This window comes from Pelodiscus sinensis, chromosome 1 (genome assembly GCF_052426305.1).
Source record: "Pelodiscus sinensis isolate ZL-2025 chromosome 1, ASM5242630v1, whole genome shotgun sequence".
NCBI lineage: Eukaryota > Metazoa > Chordata > Testudines > Trionychidae > Pelodiscus > Pelodiscus sinensis.
Window position 1 is genome coordinate 43719201 of NC_143052.1, and position 17306 is coordinate 43736506.

The following is a 17306-nucleotide window of genomic DNA, read 5'->3' on the forward strand; positions in this document are numbered from 1 at the left end:
AAAAGGCTTTATTTTCCGAAAGATCCGCATCTAGACTGGTGCTTTTTTCCGGCAAAGCTCCAAGCCGGAAAAAAGTGGCAGACATTTTTATGCAAATTAAGCGGGAGGGATTTAAATCCCCGCTTCATTTGCAATTGCAATGTGGCTAATTTGCATCCCTTTTACGGAAAAGGGATGCAGTCTAGACACAGCCGTAGAGAAGGGGTTGGGCAACATAGAGCTTCTGTTCAGTGAGCACTGCTGAGAAATTGCTGTCCCAGAGAGAAATGATGGGCTAGTGGTAAAGGCTCTGGCCTAGGACTTTGGAAACCAAGTTTTTGTCTTATCACAGGCTTCCTGGGTGAGCTCAGGCAACTCATGTCCCCTCTTTATCTCAATTCCCCTTCTGCAAAATATGGAAAATAGTACTTCACTATCTTCCAGGGATGTTATGAGGATAAATATGTCCCCTCATGGGTGGGATCCTTTTAACATGGGCTCCGTTGGGAACTCGCTACACAATGGTGAGACGTCTCCCAGGCGCAGTGAGCACTGAAACACGTAAGCAGATGGGCTGGCTGGAACAGATGGGTACAGGGTATTGGTGTTTCTAGAGAGAGAAATAGAAAGTAGGCTTGGTTTGGTTTACTTTCTGCAATAAATTCACCAGTAATTGGTTTATTTTCCATTTCATTCTTTGTATAGTGTGACGGGGCCGCCCTGGCACCCCGCACACCAATTGCGCCGGCCCTGGCATTCTGGGAAGAAGCTGCTGTGTTGCTCTGGCCCTGACATTGCTGTGCCTGCTCTGCAGCTGCTCCGGACCAGCAGTGAATGCACAGGCGCCCTGGCACCCGGGGACGCCGGCCTATGCCCACATGCTAAAGAGCAGGAATGGGAAGGGGCCGAGATCGGTGGCACAGCCTTCTCCACATCAGATGTGGCATCGGCAGGATGCTTAAAAGAAGTGCCGCCACCATGAGAAAGAGGTTGCCAGACGTAGCAGATGGAAGCGACCGTGAGGAAAGGAGGAAGGTAGGATGCGGCCCAGGATGCGGCTTTTGGACAGCCCTTGGGTTGATGCATTATGGGTCTTAACCCCACCAACCGGACCAATGAACCTATCCTGATCCTTAAGGCCCTGGGCTGGGGCTTGGAGGGGGGGTGGGCCCCAGCCCCCCTACTGTCCCCAGCTGCTTGCTGGCTGAGAAGGCCTTAGTCATATTGAGACGTAGTGGGAGACCGCCAATAGCCTAGGCCTGTCCGGCGCGTTGGCAGCCTTACAGTCGCTGAGGACACTTGGGGATGCCCGGGAGGGCAGAGGAACGGTGGGTAGAGGAAGGACCTTCCACCCGCATGGTTGCAATAGACAAAGGGTTTCCTAACATACTTGCATTAGTACCATAACCAGGCTTTGTTAGGATACAGCAGACTTGTTTGTCAGCCATGTATCCGCTTACTAGTGCATGTAATACATAAATAATCATTTACTATTAAAAAAGAACAGAAAATTAGGAGCAACTCTTAACATTGTATCACTTTCAGCTTTATAATTGATTAACCTTCTAGGTCAGACACTAATTATGCTTTTTGCAAGAGGAATGTTAATGTTTCAGCTGCATTTTGTACATAGGTAAAATAAGCACAAGAGTTTTGCCTGCACTAACATTTTCATTCTTGCCAAGCTCACTATTCATATCTTATTAGAAGACTTTCTGGCATTGCCTGGGTCTTTCAGGGCAGTGGGCTATGTGTGCAGGAGTCAGGGCAATGTCTTGGGGCTGTGTGGGGCTGAGGGCAGGAGGCCAGGGATGTGGGGGGAGGGATCCAAGAGTGAGGGTTGGGGTGAGGAGGGTCTCTGGGCAGGGGATGGGGAAGCAGGAATCAGGTCAGGGATTGGGAGGAGGGAGAGCTCAGGGGAGTGGGTCTGAAGGTAGAGGGTGGGGGTGGCAGCCAGCTTCTCCCTGGGATTAGCCCAGGGCATCAGGGACTACTATCCCTACCTGCTGGCTTGTCCCCGGGGTGAGGTGCACCCTGACCACCTGCTTCTCCTGCAGCCGGCCAAAGGCAGAGTGGGAGGGGGCAGAGCTGTGCACTCTTCCCACTGGCTTGTCCTGGAGGTCATACCAGGGTGGAGGGGGGCTGGAATGGTGGGGGCAGCACAGATCATCTCCAGTGGTGCTCCCCAGACTTGTGCCAGAGGGTGAGGAGAAGCAACAAAGGCCTTCCCTGATGGCACTCCCCAGGTTCCCCATCCCGTGGGGCTTTCTTCCTTTCTCCCCCTTCCAGTCCTAGGGGGCTCTCTCACATTCCTCCACCCTGGTCAAGTGGGGCTTTCGCCATTCCCCCCTTCCAGGTCTGGGGGGATTTCTCCATTCCCTCACACCTTCTGGTTTGATGGAGCTTTCTCCCTGCCCCACCCAAGTCCAGAGGGGCTTTTTCCATCCCGCCTGCCAGTCTGGCAAAGGTTTCTCCCCCACTTCCAGAGGGACTCCCCCTTGCTCCAGCACTGTGGCCAAAGGCAGGAGGTTGTAGCTGGGGGGAGAAGGGACATTTGCCTGGTCCAATGGCCAGAAAGATGGAGCACCTTGGCCCCAGCTGGCCACTCTCTTGTTAGCTGTCCCCAGTGGTCACTCTGCAGTATAGCTGTTCTCAGTGCTCAATGCCCCAAGTGGTTACTCTGCACCATCGCTGTCCTCCAATTAGCTTCCTCCCTTTCCATGTGATGGAAAACAATCTCATTGCAGGCAGATCCCATTTTCCTGACACAACCAAATCCTGACCTTACTTTAAGTTAGGATAAGAAGAAGCTGTTTACCAAATTTGGTGGTTTTAGTTCTTACAGTTTAGGAGGAGTTCTTGAACAAACACACACACATGCACACTTCTAAGATACACAGATAGGTTATCTGATCAAATAACCTCTAAAAGTCTATTAATAAATATAATTTAGAATCGCTAAGTGAAAGAAAATGTGGCTTGTGTAATTGTTTCAAAATTTACTATTTGTTTCATACTCCCTTGTAATGCAGAATGTAATTGCCCTTAGCCTTAGATTGGTTTGGGAGTGTCACGGGATGGGTAGCCCCCCCTCCCCCTCCTTCCCCGGGAGCCCGGGTGGGGCACTAGGGTTGCCAGATACTTACACAAAAAATCCCGAGCATGGCAGGGAAATAAATGGTTGAGGGGGGATCAAAGTTGTTGAGAAAAGAAAAAAATAAGGTCACTGCACTTTTAAATCTACATGCTTCCCGCTCCCCTCGGCCCCACCAGACGCAGCAGGAGAATAATGTCCCTGCCGCCTTCCGTCCGAGAAAAACTGAAAATACCGGACATTTTACATGTCCAGTATTTTCTGTTTTTTTTTTTACCAGACAGGGGCCACACATACTGACTGTCCGGGCGAAAACCAGACACCTGGCAACACTACGGAGCACCTCACCCCCTAACCTGGTCCTGGCTATAGCCTGTATTGGCTGGCCATTGTGGGTCAATGGCCCAGTCTGTAGTGCCCTCACTCAGTAAGGCCTGGCAGCCTACTCTATAGCAACCCCTGTTAGTGGGGTTGTAAGGCCCAGTGGCTAAGTTTATAGAACCACAGGCAGCAGGGAAGTAAGGCCCAGTGGCCAAGCCTCTATTGTGATAGGTACACACACCCCCGGTCTGGGGGTCAAGAGAGGTGAGAGTAGGGGGTCCAGGCCCTCCCTCTTCACCAGGCCCAAGCCCAGGGCCCTGTCAGTGTTAGACATATCCCACTACAGGCTCAGCAGGGAATCTACCCGAAACACATTGAGAGGCCTCTGGCTCCCCGACCTGGGCTAATTCCTATCCCTGCCGCTGGCTGGCATATTCCCCACCTGCATCCTCCCAGTTAGTAGCTCTCCCAATCATTAGCAAACTGGGCACTCTCCCCTTTCTCCCTCGTTGAGGGGAACACCCAGCAATGTTCCTGTATGAATGGGAGGGGGAGCTTCAGCATCCTCTGCCCTCCATAAAGGGTGCCTGTGAGGTGGGAGGCTCGGAGGTGGTACAGTCCAGAATGTGGGTTGGGAAGGGCACCTCCAGAAAGTCCCTTTTACCTCCATAGTGGGTCTGACTCTTTTCTGTATGGTTTTCTGAGAAGCAATCCCATTTCCAACATCCCACTTTTCTGGCTCAACCAAACCCTGACCTTGCTTTAAGTTATGTTAAGAGGAAGCTGCATACCAAATTTGGTGGACCTAGATCTTACCATTTAGCAGGAGATCTTGGACAAACAGACAGACAGATGCATAGACAGGCAGACAAACTCTCTCGAATATATGATAGATTCCCATAACACACTTTTGTATCCACCACACAAAGCACTTCAACCACTTTAGCTATATCAGCATAAAATATAACTAACAGGAATAGTTACCAGTACAAAAACCACATGAAGTCCATTGCATGATATGTCCCTGGAAGAGTTTATCGCACTCTAATGGTGTACAGAATAGGAATGGTTAATATGCCTTTTATTAGTTTAGGAGCCCTCTAGTGGCTTTACTTGTCTTTTGTTGTTGAAGCCATGAGGCCCCTTAAACTCAGAGTTGCAATGAATGTCATCCTCAGGGTCTGTCTACACTAGAAACTAAAGTCAACTTAGATTAGGTCAATTTACAGTGCAGTGGTGCATGTCCACACTGCCCTCCGCAGGTCAATGGAGCAAGTTCTCACCAGGAGTGCTTCCACCGACTTTGGGGAGGCAGTGTGGGCTCTCAGTTCCACTGGCAGCTCCCTTCCAAAATCCTGGCTGCACTTTAGGCTCCTGGTGGGCTGCTCTTCCCTTTGGCTCCCCATTCCCCACTGGAAAGCAGGGTCGGACTGCCCCAGATTCTTAGCTGCCCTTGTCTACTCCTCGCTGGAGCCATGAAATTGACAAGACAACCAGTGTTTTGGAGGGGGGGGGTTGGAGTGAGGGAAATGGCTCAGGCTTCTCATCTTGGCTTCTAGGTGGAAGTGGGGTTCAGCCAACCAGTCTTTTGACCCCTGTTGGGAGTGGGGTCCGGCTGCCTATGCTTCTCACCCTGACGCCTAGCTGGGAGTGAGGTCCATTTTCACCCTAGCTTCCAGCTAGGAGCTAGGTCCAGCCACCCAGCTCTCCAGGAGAGTGGTGGCTGCTGGCCTCTAGCGACACAGCTTTCTTGTGTATCCCTAACCCTGCCAGGAAATTGACAAGACAGCCAATAGCTCATGCCTATACAGACACTGCACCAACCTAAACTGTGGAGTTATTATGTTGGTATAGATAGAAGGTCACTTACATCAGCAAGTGCAAGGCTGTAGTGAAGACACTGGCATAATTAGGTCAATGCAAGCTGTATTACATTGACCTGTGTAGGATAGACCATGATCAGGCCTTAATTTTTCATTGGGTCTACACTTAGAACACTATAGTGGCAACGCTGCAGCAGGTCAGTGCAGGCACATACTACAATTGAAGGAGTTTCACCTCTCCAAGAGATGGTAGCTAAGTTGATGGACAAATTCTTCAGTTGACATACCACTGACTACACCAGGGTTGGGTGGACATAGCTACATTTTTCCTGGGTGTGACTTTTTCACACCCTAGAGAAGTGGTCCCCAATCTTCTGGGGCTGTGCATGCGCTACGTGCCCGGGGGCTGCACAGTGCATATGCTGCATGCCCAGGGTGGGGGCCGTGAATGTGCTGGGTGCCTGGGGCCTGGAACGCAAGAGTGGCTTGGGTCGGCCCTGGTCACTAGGTGGACACACATAAATACCCTGGCGGGCGCCATGGCACCCGCAGGCGCCACATTGGGGACCACTGCCCTAGAGAGTTGTAGCAATGCCGATGTTGAGTTTTCAGTGCAAATTAGGGATGTTAATGGTTAACCAGTAAAATTCACCCTTATCAGGTGATGCTTACCAGTTATGGGTTAACCGGTGGCCTGGCTGGACTGGAGCCATCCCCCTCACCTGCAACAAGCCCCCAGCCCAGCCAGAGGAGCCCTCGCCAGCTCCTTGGCAGTTCAGCTCAGTTCAGAACCAGACCAGCTCCTTGGCAGTTCTGTGTATATGGGCAGCTAGCCTTCAGCTCCTGCCCTACTGCCCTTCCATCCCCCACAACCCAAGCTCCTGCAGTGCCCATGTGGTGTGGTTGCTGCTCTGCCAGCCCCAATGCTCCAAGCAGTGGGGCTGCAGCTCCACCTGGTGCTCTGGGAAGCATAGTCAGGGAGAAGGGATCAGGGGGGTTGAACAGGTGGTGGAGGGTTCCATAGGGGATCAGAGAATGAGGTGCAGGGTGTTTGGATAAGGAACAGGTATGCCAGGGGTGTGGGTGGAGAATCCTAGGGATGGTCAGTTGTAGGGAGCAGCGGGGAGGATAGGAGGCAGAGGGTCCTGGGAGGTTGTCAGGGGGCGGGGAGCAGGTGGTTGCATGGGGGCTGAGCCATGCCTGGCTGTTTGGGAAGGAACCTCCTTTAGCCTTCCTTACCCAGCCCTCCATACAATTTCCAAACCCAATGTGGCTCTCAGGACAAAAACTTTGCTCACCCCATCACAGAGTCAGAGATTCCATTGCCAGAAAAGCCCATTCTGATAATCTCATCCAACTTTCTGTATAACACAGGCCATTGAACACCACCATATAATTCCCAGAGCTTATCTTTAAAGCAAGATTGGGTGTTCATTTCTTAAAAAATGCCACTGATGGGAAATCCACTACAACCCTTGTTTAATTATTACTTTCTGTCACTATTAACAATGTACACCCTAGGTAGGTCTGTGTATTTGTATGTGGTTAGTAAACACTGATATTTGAATCTAACTTGTGTGTTGTTTCCCCATATTACTAATCTTGTGTAGAGAGTGAAGTGGGTGGGGAAAAGGGCAAATTAGAGAGCTTGGATTTTGGGAGGAGAGGGTAGGAGGTTTTTCAGAGGGTAGCGTTGCCAGATGTCCAGTTTGTGCTGGACAGATTAGTAATTGTGCAGTGACTTTTTTTTCTCGACAAGTTTGGTCCCCAGGTCTTTTTTTTTTTTTAAACTCAGCCATGTTCTGGATTTTTTTGGGAAAGTATCTGGCAGCCCTCTCAGAGGGAGCAGGGGAGGTTGATCGGTTCAGCGGCCTGTCTCTCTTGCCCATCCCCATTACCGTGTAATGTATGTGAAAATACAGTGTTGACACCCATTTTATTCATGTGTCTCTAGTCTTCCAAATCCCCGTTTTCTCTGTCCCAGTGACGCAGATATTCCAGATGCCCCTGAGCCGTTTCTGGGAAAGGGGGCTCGGCTCTCTCCATCCCTCCCCCCCGGGCTATCGGGTTTGGACACGTTCAGCTGATCTCAGCAGCACTGCAGGGTGCTGCCAGCCCTCTGCTTGCGGGGACCTTAGGCTCCTGCGCCACTAGAGCGCCAGGGCCCCTCCCCCGCCCGGAGAGGCTCGCCGGGGATGCGTATGGGAAGGACCATACGTCGCCGATGCCGTCACGCCAGGAGGTCTGATGCGATTGGCGGAAAGGGGAGGTTGTACCCCGGAGTCACGCTCGATTGGCCGCCGGCGGGGGCGGCATCCCCTTGTTTCCCCAAATTCTGTTAATAGCCTGTCTGGGCAGCTGCAGGCTCCTTTGCGCAATCCCAGCGCCGGCGGCTGCGTTCTCCCCGCGCAACCCCCGCTCCGCTGCCAGGTGGGTCCCGCGTGGGCTGGGGGGAGCCGCCGGTGGGAGGCAGATGAGCCCTGGGCAGATCTTCCGGGGACGAGGGGGTGTCCTGCAGCAGGCCTCCCCCGCGGGGCCTAGGCTCTCGGGTGACCCCAGTCCGCGTGGGGCTGCTTTTCCTGGCTCCATCCTGGAGGCTGCTCCCTTCCTCCCCACCCGGGCAGGGGCTTCCCGGCCGGGGCAGTGCAGGACAGCGGCTGGGCCGTGGGAGTCGCCCCTGCGTTCCGTGGCTCTGCAGGATCCTGGGCATCAGCTGCTCGCGCTGGGACTGTCTCTGTCTCAGAGTCGGCGCAACAGCCTGCCCTGCAGCTCCCGCCCGTCCCCTAGGCACTGCTGAGCTCCTGAGGGCAAATGTGCCCCCTTCCTTTTGGCAATACAGTAGCCACGGTCGTCGCTGGCTGTGATTCCCTGCAGCGAGCCTGCTGCTTTTCAGTTAGCGATGTCTTCTCTTTGGGCCGCTAACTGCAAAGGAAACCAGCTTGGATCGCCCCTGTCTTTTAGGAAGGCTCTGTTCGTGACCCCTGGCAAAGGTGTGTGTGAATCTGAAAGTCGCCATTGAAATCCTCCTGGCGGCGAGCGGATAAAAACCTTCCATCTGCTGTTGGTCCAAGTAATAGTTAATAACTGAAGGAGATGGGAGAAAATATTTCTCCCGGCATCTTCACTTTGTACTGAAATGAATTCCCAGTCTAGGTATCTATTCTTAGAAAGTAAGGTGTAGCCGGAAAAAAAAATCACAAATTGCCAGGAGAATTCAGGCAGATATTGATGTATGAGATTAATTTCAAAACTAGATGCTTTAAATAATAATTTAAAAAAGTTAAACTCGTGCTAATGTCAGTTGGTGGCTCTAGCAAAGGCATAACCATATATTCAGCATACCTCAAAGGGTTGCTGTCCATTTAAAAATCATATATTGTAAATATAATAGTATCTGCATTATTTACAGTAATTATAAGTAAGATTAAAAAAAATCCACCTTGCCACTCTTTATATGCCCTGTGTACTTCTTTCTGCAAGAGTAATGAAAATCTGTGAAGTCAGTTTCACTTTAAGACTTACTTTGGAAGTATTTGGATTTCAGAGACTTCTGGGTATGTTTGTTTAAAAGGTTCCATTTTTACTGGAACTGGCAAGTTTCCACAATGTTTGCTTTTGGTCTTGGGTTTTATAAAATCTTGTTTTCAGGTCAAATGTAAGGTGACAGTGTCCCCTTAATAAACCAAATGTCAAAAATAGAAAGCACAGTACATGTATATGCTGACTCTTCTCTCCCCAAACCTACCTAAGCAAGCACACACAACCTTAGCTAGTCAGCTACGCTACTCTTCAGCAGAAAGGAGTGTGTTTACGGGCATTCTGTTCATAGGAGGGTGCTGTGGAAAAATGTAAGTGAGAATTAAAAGATCTAATTACCTTGAATTTCAAAGCAGCTTCCTCTGACATGGTAGAATGCTTTACGATATATTTTTCACAATAGCCCTGATCTTGCAAAGATTAGACATTCCTATCTTGACATTAATGAGCAGTCCCTCTGAATTAAAGGGTCATCATATGCTTAGGTTTTTGCAAAACTGGGGCAAAAGAGCTAGATTTTTCAAAGATGTTTAAATGCAGACAGGCACTTAGATGGATATCCTCAAAGGTATTCAGACATCAGAGGCTAAGTCTACACTGACAGGTCACAGTGCTGTAACTTTCAGGCACAGGGGTGTGAAAAAGCCCACCTCCCTTGACCGCAATGTAGCAAGTTATAGTACCACTGAAGTGCCAATATGAGCCAGGTTCCGTGCTCCCAGCGCTGTTAGCTACTCCTTTTGTGGAGGTGGTTTATGTAGAGCAGTGTTTCCCAATTTTATTTGCCCGAGGAACCCTTTTCAGAATTTCAAGGAACTCCTAGGCTTGTCAAGCACAAAAAAAATAAAATAAAATAAAAAATAAAAGTAGGAGGCGGGGGAGGAGAGAGGGACCCACCAATTCATGAAAATCACATTCCTTCCCCAAGACACCCCTCCCATCTCCCTTCTGTGTGGCCTCATCCACTCTGTTCCCCTCCTCTCCATCACTTGCTATCCCCAGCCCTTATACCTGTCTCAACCTAGTGAGAGTGAGGTGTGGGATGAGAACGAGGAATTTGGATGTGGGAAGGGGTGAGAAGTACAAGCTCTGGGAGGGAATTTGGATGCAGGAGAAGGGGCTGTTGGCTCGGGGAGGGGACTCCAGGCTGGGGAGTGTTGGGCTCAGGTTGAAGGTTGGGGTGCTAAACAAGCCAGGGCTTGTGCATGTGAGGGTGCAGGAGTTTGGGCTGGATATGTGAGGGACTCAGGGCAGGGAGTTTGTGAGTATGATGGGCTCAGGACACAGATTTGTGATGTGTGGATGGTGGAGGAATGTTGTGGCAGAAGACTGAGGATGTGGGGATGCAGGAGTTCGGGGATGTAAGAGGCTCAGGACGGGGTTTCCAGTGTATGATAGGCTTAGATTTGGGGTCAGGTGGTGTAGGAGTGTTATGATGCTGCAGTGAAATGGGGGTTTGGTCCCAATTGGGGGCTTGTTGGCCTGGCTTCATTTTTAGATAAAATACGTCAAACTCAAAAGGTTTTAGCATTGTCTTTATATATGAGAGGGGTGAGGAACCTGTTTTGAGTCAAAGGTCACTGACCCACAGAAAAGTCAGTTGGGGCCACACAAGTGAGATGCAAAAAAAACAAAACAAAAAAAAAGCTCCTCCAAAAACCTCCAAGCCTCACTAATGTGGTCCCAAATGTGCTGGTGGGGGTAGGGGACAGAGTGCGAGAGGGTGCTGCTGGGTGGAAGGATGCTGGCCCAGGTGGCAGGGTGCTGGGGCAAGGTCTGGGACAGGCAGGTGGCAGAGTGCTAGGGTCAGGGACATGGTCCTGCTGGGCACTAGGGTGACTGGCAGGGTGCTGGGACAAGGAACAGGGTGCTGCTGGGTGCTAGCGTGGATGGCAGGGTGCTGGGGCCAGGGCCACGGCTGGGGCCGGGGCGGTGCTGAGTCCTGGGGTGTGAGGCAAGGTGCTAGGGCCAGGGCGGTGCTAGGGTAGATGGCAGGGCTGCAAAGGAGCGGGATAGGGATGGGGTGCAGGATCTGGGAGGGAGCTGGGGGCGGAAGGGGACAAGGTCTGGGTGGTAGGTAAGGTCCTGAAGCAGGCTGGATGTAGGGTGTCTGGCTACGAGGGAGGGTGCGAGGAGCAGACTTAGGTAGGCACCCTCTAGACCTGACTGGTCCCAGATGAGGAATTTTTGGACCAGGGGAGGTCATTTCAGGTATCCTGGTGCCTCCTCCTTCCCCGCTAGGCTTCTTTGCACCTCTATCCCCTGCAACCGAACTAAGCTGCCCACCCCTGCTGGTTCCCTGCACTTCCCCCAAAACCATCCCTCACAATCCAAGGGAGTGCAGCACCAGTTCTCTGCAGCCCCTCACAGCCCAGCTGAGCTACCTGTCTGTTCTGTATGCCCTCCCTCATCCACCTCAGCACAGCTGAGCTTTGCACTGGTTCCCTGCATGTCACCCCCACAGCACAGCTGAGCCCAGTTTCCCTGCACCTTCCACCAAACCATGTAGACATGCTGAGTCAGTGCTGATTTCCTGCCTCTGCCTTCCTCCCTCCCCTTGGCTGTGTCTACACTGACACGATCTTGTGCCAAAGCGGCCGGTCTTGCGCAAAAATTTGCTGCCTGTCTACACTGGCCGTGTGTTCTTGCGCAAGTACACTAATGTTCTCATGTATGAAATCAGGGCTTCTTCCGCAAGAACTATGATGCTCCCACTCAGGAATAAGCCCTTTTGAGCAACTATTCTTGCGCAAGAGGCCAGTGTAGACAGGCAACATGAATTTCTTGAGCAAGAAAGCCCTAAGGCTAAAATGGCCATCAGCACTTTCTTGGGCAAGAGAGTGTCCACACTGCCATAGATGCTCTTGTGCAAAAGCACAGCTCGTACATGGAAGAGTGGATGTGTTCTTGCACAAGAACACTTGCACAAGATTTTCTTGCGCAAGAAACAACCAGTGTAGACATAGCCTAAGAGTTTCCTCACATGAGCAAAATGAATTTTGTGTTGTGCACCAGTATTGAGTTCATGTGGCTTGTTTGGATGTGCCACCCAAGTTATTAATAAATATTTTTAAACCTCTACCTTTTCCCTCTGCTGCCATGTCAGCTCCCCTGGTGCCTGCTGCCCCCCCCCCCACTCCTCACCCTCCTCTGCTGTCCTGACTCCTACTCTTCTCACTGTCCTCAGCCCTCCTGCAACCTGCCCCCCTCCACCAGCCCTTCTCTCCTCCCTGTGTCCACTTATCCAGTAGCCCCGCTCTGATCATGTGAGCTACCCCTCCTCATCCCCTCTCCTAACACCTCCCTCTACAAAACTGCTCTGCGTCTCTCCTCTGATGGTGGTCCCTCCACTGCAGGTGTCTGCCCTTCTGCTTCATCCCCAGAATCCCCTGGCACCTGCACCTCCCCTTAGCCCTGCACCCTCCTGGTGCCTCCCCCTTCCCTCACTGCCTCTGCCCCCTTTGCTCCATTTTTCCCTGATGCCCGCCCCTCACCACCCTCTGCCCCCATTCCCCTCATGCCCCTGTGCCCTCACACATGACTTGCTCCATCACAACCTTCCTCATGCCCACCCCTTCTTTCAAGCCTTCTCCCAGCACCTCCCCTCACCCTTCTAGCCCCCAGTGCCCTTACCCTCTCCCCTCCCAGCATCACCCTGTCCCCCTCCCACTGACACCTCCCCTCCTGCCCTTTTCCTCATTGTCTGTGCTTAGCCCCCTGCCATTTGTCTCTCCTGCACCCCTGTCCCTTTGGTGCCTTCCCCTTCCCCCCGCCTCTGCACAAGCACCTTCCTCTCCCAGCCCTTCCCCTTTCCCTCTGCACAAGCCCCTTCTCTTCTCTTCCCTCTCCTTCTCCCTCTCCCGTACCTTCTGCCTTCCACTTTGTGGGGCCGGAGTCTGTGCTCTGTCCCTGGACTTCGAACCCACAACTCAGCCATGCGGCGCATCACAGCGCCCAGCAAGTTTAAAATCCTGGGCCGTGACGTTACGTCATGTCCGGGCGTCTCTCCACCCGCTGGTTTGAGCGTGCTGCGCAGGGCAGCAGCAGCCAACCAGGGGGAGCTCAGGGAAGGTTGCACACGGCTGGGACGGGACGGGACGGGGGAGAGATGCTCTGGGGCCGGGCTGGGAGGACGCGTGCGGGGGGGTTGGGACCCGCTCCAGCTCCAAATATTGTTGGAGCGTGGGCACCACAAAACTCGCCACCCATGCCTCTGCTGGCTAGCCGGCTCTCTCTCTCTCTTTTTCAGAGGGGACGGGGGAGCGCCGGCTCCTCGCAGAACCCTTTGTTGTGCTCCGCGGAACCCTAGGGTTCCGCAGAGCACCGATTGGGAAACACTGATGTAGAGCACTGAGGGTATGTCTACACTACAAAGTTAGTTCGAACTAACAGATGTTAGTTCGAATTAACTTTGATAGGCGCTACACTAGCGCTCCGCTAGTTCGAACTTAATTCAAACTAGCGGAGCACTTAGTTCGAACTAGGAAAACCTCATTGTACGAGGACTAAGCCTAGTTCGAACTTACTAGTTCGAATTAAGTGGTGTGTAGCCCCTTAATTCGAACTAGTGGGAGGCTAGCCCTTCCCAGCTTTCCCTGGTAGCCACTCTGGCCAACACCAGGGAAACTCTATTGCCCCTCTCCCGGCCCCGGACCCCTTAAAGGGGCACGGGCTGGCTACGGTGCCTGTGCCAGGTGCAAGCCTGCCAGCACCCAGCTAGCAGACCCTGCACCTGGCACGGCTCGAGCCAGTCACCCGATGCCCCCCAGCCCTCCCCCTCTTCCCGGGACCAGGCTGGAGGCTCCCGGGAGCTTGCCCGGGACCGCAAGAGGCGGGCACTCACCTGGTCTAGTGCAGACATCGTGGACCTTGTCCTTGACCTCCGCACTAGGCACAGGAAAGTGGCCGTCTAGGGCAGGAGAGCTGCCAGCCTGGCCACCCAGGAACAGGTGTGCATGAAAATCAAGGTGGTCCACTGAGACCCCCGACCCTGAGCCCTGAGCTTAGAATGGCCGTACTGGGTCAGACCAAAGGTCCATCTAGCCCAGTAGCCTATCTGCTGACAGTGGCCAACCCTAGGGACCCTGGAGGGGATGGTCCGAAGACAGTGACCAAGCCATTTTCTCGTGCCATCCCTCTCCAGCCTTCCACAAACTTTGGGCAGGGACTCCACTCCTACCCCCTGGCTAATACCACTCCATGGACCCAACCTCCATCACTTTATCTCACTTCTCTTTAAACTCTGTTCTAGTTGTAGCCTTCACAGCCTCCTGCAGCAAGGAGTTCCACAGGTTGACTCTTTACTTTGTGAAGAACAACTTTCTGTTATTAGTTTGAAGCCTGCTACCCATTCCTTTCCTTTGGTGTCCTCTAGTCGTTCTATTATGGGAACTAATGAAGAACTTTTCTTTATGCACCCTCTCCACCCCACTCATGCTTTTATAGACCTCTATCCTATCCCCCCTCAGTCTCCTCTTTTCTAAACTGAAAAGTCCCAGTCTCTTTAGCCTCTCTTCATATGGGACCTGTTCCAAACCTCTGATCATTTTAGTTGCCCTCCCCTCTCCCAGCCTCTCTCTTCCCCTATCCCACCTCCTTTTCCCAGTCTCCCCGAGTTTTGTTCAATAAAGAGAGATTCTATTTTTGACCACACGTTTTCTTTATTTTGTACATCAGGAAGGGGAGCTAGGGAAGGTTAAGTGGAAGGAGGTGAGGGAGGAATGGGGTACGAGCCCCCGATGGGGAGGACTGGGCTGGCTCTGTGGGCTTCTGGGGGTGGAAGCTCTCCTGCAGCCCCCCAATTGCCCCCTCTCCCCAGATGGCAGCCTGCAGCAAGTGCAGTTGGTCTGATGGCCTAGTGCTGTGATGTGCCCAGTGTGGGCACTCAGGGCACTCCAAGCCAGGACTGCTTTGCAAGCGGGGCACCCCTGAGAACTGTCTGTCTGGGGTGGGGATCGGGTCCCTTTAAGCACAGCCCTCGGCTAGCCTGAGGCAGCATCTCCACGCTCTAAGTCCTTATCTGATGCCCTGCCGGCACTGCTTCCGGCCATCCTTAACCCCGGTTCAGTGTCCACTTAATGTGGACATGCTAGTTCGAATTAGCAAAACGCTAATTCGAACTAGTTTTTTAGTCTGGATCCGTTAGTTCGAATTGACTAAGTTAGTTCGAATTAGCGCTGTAGTGTAGACATGCCCTGAGAGAGCTTTCTCCCAGCACTTGTGCTGAGGCTATAATTTCAGTTTAAAGTGCTGCTGTGGCTTCCCTTTAAACTTTTAAATGTAGAGTAGACAAAGCCTAAGTAACTTTTGAGGTTCTGGATCCTAGTGGGGTTTTCAAAAGTGCCTAGGCACCCAATTTACATTTAACTAAGAGGTGGGTGCATAGGCATTCTTATGGAAATACCTTTAAAGAACAGGCCCAAAGGCATTTGTCATTGGTCATGTTTCAGCCTTAACTGTACTTTATTGCCATTTTATGGGTTAATCTCTTCCTTATCACTACCCCAAGTGATATGGAAGAGACAGCCTATGGGGTGGTTCATATATCTTTGACTCTTAGTATTTTATATTGGTGACAGTCTAATTGGCATTTCTGTTTAAGCCTCCAGCACAGATTACGTGTACAACAACAGAAATGCAAAACGAATATATCTTGCACATGAGGAAAAACCTTTTGATGCAGCAATACTTGTGGTTTGCCTTTCCTGAAGTAACCCAGATGAAGTGAAGAGAAAACAAGACTTTGTAATGCTCTCATACTGTTGCCGTTGTGATTTTACTGTAGAGAACTAATATTTGGAAATGAAAGTAAATTCAGGTTTCTCTTGCACAAGAAATCTGAGAATCTTGTTTTTAATCAGAAAAGTATGATAGTTATTCATGGTGTTATGATCATTGTAGTGACTGTTTTACAGCAGATTTCTAAAGAGACTGGAACTGTTTCGCACAAACACAATGGCGTCTAAGCACACTTACAAGCCTTTTATCCTTTAACTACTTTGTCTTTGTTGCCATCAGGTATTTATCATGCTCCGAGCATTCAGAGACACAAATGGTAAGTTCAGGATCCACCTTTTAAGGTGCCATTATCATCATAAACCTGTATTGGCAATCAGGAGGGAAGATATTAGTGTTTGGGAAAGAAGAGCACCTCTTGCACCAAAACATGTGAAAGAGCTAACAAATTTGGGATACAAAGTCTTAGTCCAACCATCGAACCGGAGAGCCATCCATGAAAAGGTAAGTTCTGCTGTGATTCCCATTTAGATGAACAAGATTTAACATTGGTTTATTTATGATATTACAGCATTAGGAGTTCTAAAGTAGGGGTAGGCAATAAGCCACCTGCAGGCCAAATGTGGTTCATCAAGGTTAGCGGGGTGGGTTGTGGACTGCAAAGTGCTTTAGTTACCTGTGCGTCTGCAGGTACAGTGGTTTGCAGTTCCTGTTGGCTGCAGTTCACTCTTCCCAGCCAAAGGGAGCTGCAGTAAACAGCGCGGTTTAGGCCACAACTTCCCACAGCTCCCTTTGGCCAAGAACAGCAAACCATGGAGCTGAGGACAGCTGTATCTGTGGACGCTCAGGTAAATAAAACATTTGGCAGCCTATCAAGGACTAACCCTGGCAAACTTTCTGACCCGCAGATGGCTTATTGCCCATTTCTGATCTAAAGGATGTAGATAATAGCAAACATGTTATTAGCTACTGTGTTATGTATTACAATAGGATATTGTTGTTTCTCACTGACAAAAACAATGGGAATCGCTGGCTAGATCTAAAATGCAATATCGCATAGAGGGTTTTTGTTTTTTGTTTTTTGAGGGTGTTTGGGGTTTTTTAGGTCTCTCCTGCCCTTTCCTGGCTTCCTGGCTTCCTGGCTTTATGCTTATCAAGAATTGTCTAAATTCTCAATAATTCTTTTCCTAGGAACGTTGGAGTTTTACCTAATTCACAATGTCCTATATTTGTCTTTTTTTTCCTGCTTAAATTAAGGTAGAATATATCCACTGATGTAGTCCTGACAGAAGAAAGGTGTGCCTTTCCCCCCAAATCCTGTTAGTTCATTTGGGTTACTTTAAAAAGTTTGCAAAGCCCTGTTAATATTTAGAATAGTGATAGAGATGCAGCCATGTTAGTCTGGTGTAGCTGAAATGAATACCCAGAAACCATCTACTTCAAGACACCACTTGTCATCACCTATAGCCCCCAACTTAAACCTGTCCAACGCATTATCAATAAACTACAGCCTATACTGGAACAGGATACTACACTCCGAGAGGCTCTGGGAGACAGACCCATAGGCTCCTATAGTTAACCAGCTAAACTCAGGATGATTCTTACCAACAACCACAGGACATATCACGCTAATGCCAACCCTGGAACTTTCCCTTGCAACAAACCCCGGTGCCAGCTTTGTCCACATATTTACTCTGCTGACACCATTATTGGACCTAACCATGCCAGTTACAAGATCAAGAACACACATTCCTGTTCATCCAGAAATATAATTTATGCCATCATGTGCCCAAAGTGTCCATCTGCTATGTACATTG

At 50.8% G+C, this 17306-nt stretch overlaps 1 protein-coding gene across 2 annotated transcripts in view; it reads left to right on the forward strand.

Moving 5' to 3' along the window:
* The first annotated feature begins 7495 nt into the window (after positions 1-7495).
* The window catches only part of AASS (aminoadipate-semialdehyde synthase), a 58919-nt gene continuing 49108 nt past the window's right edge, over positions 7496-17306 (forward strand). For both annotated transcript variants that reach the window (XM_075928816.2, XM_006122575.5), the window contains exons 1-2: positions 7496-7647; positions 15772-15993. In XM_075928816.2, the coding sequence (XP_075784931.2) occupies positions 15781-15993 (213 nt within the window). In that variant the 5' untranslated portion in view covers positions 7496-7647; positions 15772-15780. The remainder of the gene's footprint in view (positions 7648-15771; positions 15994-17306) is intronic.